General features: G+C 34.7%; 1 protein-coding gene across 1 annotated transcript; it reads left to right on the top strand.

The window, feature by feature from the left end:
* The first annotated feature begins 744 nt into the window (after positions 1 to 744).
* On the top strand, positions 745 to 1,916 carry LOC133326384 (endophilin-A). The gene has a single exon (XM_061535036.1). The coding sequence runs from the start codon at positions 791 to 793 to the stop codon at positions 1,904 to 1,906; it is 1,116 nt and encodes a 371-aa protein (XP_061391020.1). The 5' UTR covers positions 745 to 790; the 3' UTR covers positions 1,907 to 1,916.
* Positions 1,917 to 5,448: the final 3,532 nt, after the last annotated feature.

The raw sequence follows: 5,448 nt of genomic DNA, 5'->3' as shown, positions 1-5,448 counted from the left end.
AATATATTTATATAAGCAATTGATTACATTTTATATAAATATATTTTTTAATATTTTGTTTTATATTTTTATAACTATATTTAAATATTATTTTTATTTAAAAATAATTTTAAACGAGCAAAATTTAATTGCTAACAATTCAGCCGTCCACTGTGAAACAAAAATGAACGGCGTCGCCGTTTAACGTCATCAATTTTTGTTATCAACCGACTCTGCTCTCTGAAGAGATTCTCATCAGAGATAGAAGTTGCTCGAGAAAAATTAAATTGTGTAAACGTTCAGTAGAGAGTAAACCAAACTTGCGAAAAAAGTAGAACACACAAAAACGGGAAGAAAAAAAGAAACAATTAGCAATAAACGCCTAACAATAAATTCTGAAAAAAAAATCGACAAACAAATTTGCACAATAACTAAATTTTAAGCGATAAAGTGAAAATAATTCAAATTTTGAATGTCAATTTAGTCCAAAAAAACACGAAATATTCGAAAGAAGAAAAAAAAATTAAGCTGAAGGTGATTGATTTTTCCTCGTAGTTTCGCTGCTACCGTTATCGTCGTTGTCGTTACCATTGGACGTGCGTGTGTGTATATAGCGTTTGTTGGTTACACTTGGTGCTGGTGGTATTTGGAGAAAGCATTCAAGCAGAAGCAGAGGAGGAGAAGAAAAAAAAATCGGGCAGCAGCCAGTTAGTCCGCTGTCGTAGTAGTAATAACGAAGAAAAAAAATCGAACGTTTTGTTCCCCATTGATAATTTTTTTGTTGTGAAAAGAAATCACAAACAGCTCCAGCATGGCCTTTGCAGGATTCAAGAAACAAATTAACAAAGCCAATCAGTATGTGACGGAAAAAATGGGTGGTGCCGAGGGCACCAAACTCGATTTGGATTTCGTGGAGATGGAACGCAAAACAGACGTAACTGTCGAACTGGTCGAGGAACTGCAGGTGAAGACCAAGGAATTCCTGCAGCCAAATCCCACGGCCAGAGCCAAGATGGCAGCCGTCAAGGGCATCTCGAAATTGTCTGGACAGGCAAAATCGAATACGTATCCTCAGCCCGAAGGCCTTTTGGCTGATTGTATGTTGACTTATGGCAAAAAGCTAGGCGAAGACAATAGCGTTTTTGCGCAGGCGCTAGTTGAGTTTGGCGAAGCGCTGAGACAAATGGCCGATGTCAAATATTCACTGGACGACAATATCAAACAAAACTTCCTGGAACCACTGCACCACATGCAAATGAAAGATCTGAAGGAGGTTATGCACCATCGAAAGAAGCTGCAGGGACGGCGACTTGACTTCGATTGCAAACGTCGCCGACAGGCCAAAGATGATGAAATACGTAGTTCCGAGGAAAAGTTCGCCGAATCGTTGCACCTTGCCCAAATGGGTATGTTCAACTTGCTCGAGAATGACACCGAGCAAGTATCGCAACTGGTAACTTTCGCCGAGGCTCTATACGAATTTCACTCCCAGTGCGCTGATATTTTGCGCGGTCTGCAGGAAACGTTGCAAGAGAAACGGGAAGAAGCCGAATCGCGTCCTAAACCGGAATTTGTGCCCAAAACTCTACTCGATTTGAATTTGGACGGAACGGGCAATGACACGGAGAGCTCGGGCACACCAGCCCACCATAGGGCGGCTGGTGCATCTCCGCTGCCATCGCCTATGCGTTCACCGGCAAAATCGATGGCCACAACACCGTCGCGACAACAGATGCAGCCCTATTGCCAGGCGTTGTACGATTTCGATCCGCAAAATCCCGGCGAGTTGGGCTTTAAAGAACATGAAATTATAACGCTTCTGAGTCGCGTCGACGAAAATTGGTTTGAGGGCTCAATCAACGGTCGCACTGGCTACTTTCCACAATCGTATGTGCAGGTGGTTGTACCACTACCAAATGGTAATTAAATGGCAACAAAATGCATGCATACCCCTCCCCGAGAATAAAACAAAAACACAAACAAGGATTATGAATGATGCTATTACAATAATGTTGATGATGTGAAAAAGACCCCCCCTCAACATCCAAACACCAGGAGGCTGTTTCCCACGATAATGATAATTACTATGATATTGATGATGAAGATGATTATGCTAACAATGTTGATTATGCATATATTATACAAATATATATAGCTTCAAATGATTATGACATGCAGTGAAAACGAAGAAAATTATATACATATATATTGGAAATGTAAGTTTTATATAAGACCCCCCACATCTTATACTGGTATTGTATTATGTATTTTGAGAGGATGTTGATGACGACGATGAAGAAGAAGAGGGAAATTAATGAATTTTTTCAGTGTCTATGGAAAAAGCATAACAAGAATTGGCAAACAATAATTAATTTATAATGTGAAAACAACAACAACAAAAATTAAATTAAAATTTTAATTATTGCAAAAAAAAAGAAATCTTTAATTACAATTAAATTTTACAATTTAAATGTTAATTATAAATTTAAAAAACAAAATGAAAACACAATTCGAGATAAAAAGTCAAGCTAACAAAACAAAAAAATGCAATTTTAAATGAAAACAAAACACAATAACTACAAAACATTTAGTCAAACATTTTTAAAATGATTAATAACAAAAAAAGAAGAGAGTAACAAAATGCTTCAATTTTTTGAGAAAAAAACATCAAGTTAACGATATTTATAAAATCTTTTTTTAAGTTTTATATTATATTCTTTTGTTTTATATTGGCCTAATATTTTTCTGTTAAAACATTCCCCACAGATATTGAAAATGTTATTTAATTCCACAATTTTGTATACTTGTCTTGATTTTCCAGATTAGCTGATATGGCTTTTCTGCATATTTTTCCAAATCTTATCGCAATGAATAAACATTTTTTTATCAGCTGTTTACATTTCTGAAATGTATTAACTGGGTATTATCGATTAATGAGGGTGTAGTCGAATAATGGAAAATTAAACATATTTCGGCTTCTTTTTTAAATTAATCATATCAATACACAATATGTTCAAATGGTCTTATTATTCTATATATAAATTTCTAATAAACTAGTTATTTATTTCTAGAGGAAAAAGTAAATTTGAATGCATTGGTTATAAACATATTGTGAATTAACAAACAAGTTAAAAAATAAGGAAGATCTTGAGCGAATGGATTTAGATGGGGTGCTGAAATAATGTTCAAAAATGGACTATATATACCTAGAACTTTTTGATCTTTTGTCCCCCGTTTTTAAATGAAATAGTTAGTTTTTCTTCGGTTCTTATTTGTAGCAAATCTACCTACTAAAAACGAATCAATATTGGTCCACTTTTTCGGATAGCCCCATTTACTGCCATACCCACTTTGGCAGACTCCTCAATTTGTTCAAAGGTGACTGTTACCGCTTGTAATGGTCCGCCAATTATACCGATGTCATCGGCGTAGGCGAGTAACATGTGTTGTTTAGTGTGCAGAGTGTCATTTATGTTTACCTTGGCCTCTTGTATGTCCTTTTCCAGCAGGATGTTAACAAGATCACACGACAAACCGTCTCCTTGTCTAAATTGTCGTTCGTTCTCCGGTAGGTCCTTCCTAAATAAAAGATCACACGACAAACTGTCACCATGCCTGAATCCTCGTTCGGTATTAAAGGTCTCCGATAGACCCTTTCTTAATTTAATTGCTGACCTTGTGTCAGTTAAAGTTATACAGCATACCCGTATTAATTTTTCAGGAATGCAGTCTACACATTATCAGTCAAATACAACGACGTTTCAACTGGGCATTCAAATATCGTATATGCATTTGATAACCGATGAATTCCCCTGGAGTTATAGAATCCTTGTTGTCTCGTACATTTTACATAACTAACGTATACAAGTCTCACCAATTCTGTCCTTTTTTGTAGTTGTAGTTTTTATGGTAAATGAATTATCCTCTATCCTTAAACTCTCTATTTTAGTTGTAGAACTTCTATTTTCCGAGCAAACACAGGCGATTTCAATTTGTTTACCGCTGTAACGGGAGAGAATCGTTTTTGTATCCAGTAGTTCGGATGACCTAATGCCTCTTTAAAGGATCGATGAATGGTCGGCTTTTGTTTCCTCAAATCATTCCATACTCAGAATCCGAGTCAAATACTTAACGGGATTCAATTTAAGTTCATCCCTTTATAGGGATCATCAGTGACCGTTGTCTTCTATTCCACGCAGACAAATTGAATACTCCGTTCCTATTTCTACGTAAAAGCCCTCGTCCGATTGTCTTTAACGACCTGTTAATAGGGCCGTTTTCCTCAAGACATTATTCACAGACTAGGGACGATTTCTTTGTGTCCCTTAGGATAGGTATCAGGCTGTCCTCAAATACTTCATAGAAGGGACATTTTATCCGTTATATGTCATCGTTTTTTTCGTCCTTCCTCGCGAATATCATAGAAAAGCATTATGAACTTCTCAATAATAAATGTATATTGTTATCTTCTCCGAGTTTGTCGCCAGTGTCATTCATCGACACGGTTGATGGTTGGTCGTACTAAATTTTCTATATATACTTTGAAATGTGAAATGTGCATTTTATTCTGTCTAAAATAGGACCTTTTGGTGTACAGGTTTTAGCATTTTCATTCATTTGATCACTATAAGAATTCATGTGGGTCTATAATACCCACATGAACTGTACTCCTTGTTATAGATAATGGTCGTTCCATTAGAGACAATACAATTCTTTGCAAGTTTCTGGTGTATTTTATTGTAATATCATTTTTGAAATTCAGACGCCCTTGGTCAGTATTTCTAATACTTATAGCTCTGGCAGGAAATCATATTTCAAAAAGATTACTACTGCCTTAATTAAAGTTACTAAAGCTTATTACTTTGGAACGGCTTTTTGGAAAGACCACAACTTCGTTGCACATTCAGTGCATTCCGTATGAATTGTATGGCCAATATATTGGTCTTTTTTGAAATACACAAAAATAATTTTGTTATATTTTATTGTATTCCAAGACAAACTTTTTGTGGAAATAATGTGCAATAAAAAATTTATTTATTTGTTTTGTTTTATCAATAATCATTTCATTTATTTTTTACAAAAACCTTATTTTAATATTTTCTTTACTGTTATTTTATTTTAATATTTACACCCAATAACCATAGGTTTTGAATAAATGTTTAAATTGTTCTTGATATAGTTGTTATATTGTACGTAGTGCCTGCCATAAAATATATCAATTTTATCAAAATGCAATTAAAGCAGTAACCCAACCCGTATATTCAAAGCCTATACCAAGAGAAAGAATTTTAATAAAAATAATAATATCCTCCCCCTTAAACCAAAACAAAACTCCTCTCAAATTATAAAATATATATTTATATAAAATATATTTTTAAAATTATAAGAATTATACAAATTTGTATGTGTCTATTCCAAATGTTTTTTCTGTATTTTTTGTAATTGCCACAAATCAAAAAAAAGTACGGA

Source organism: Musca vetustissima, unplaced genomic scaffold (assembly GCF_032173495.1).
Source record: "Musca vetustissima isolate MV318-11 ecotype Yass unplaced genomic scaffold, APGP_CSIRO_Mvet_v1 utg31836, whole genome shotgun sequence".
NCBI lineage: Eukaryota > Metazoa > Arthropoda > Insecta > Diptera > Muscidae > Musca > Musca vetustissima.
Note: the sequence above shows the minus strand (reverse complement) of the source record. Positions and strands in the feature narration are given on the sequence as shown.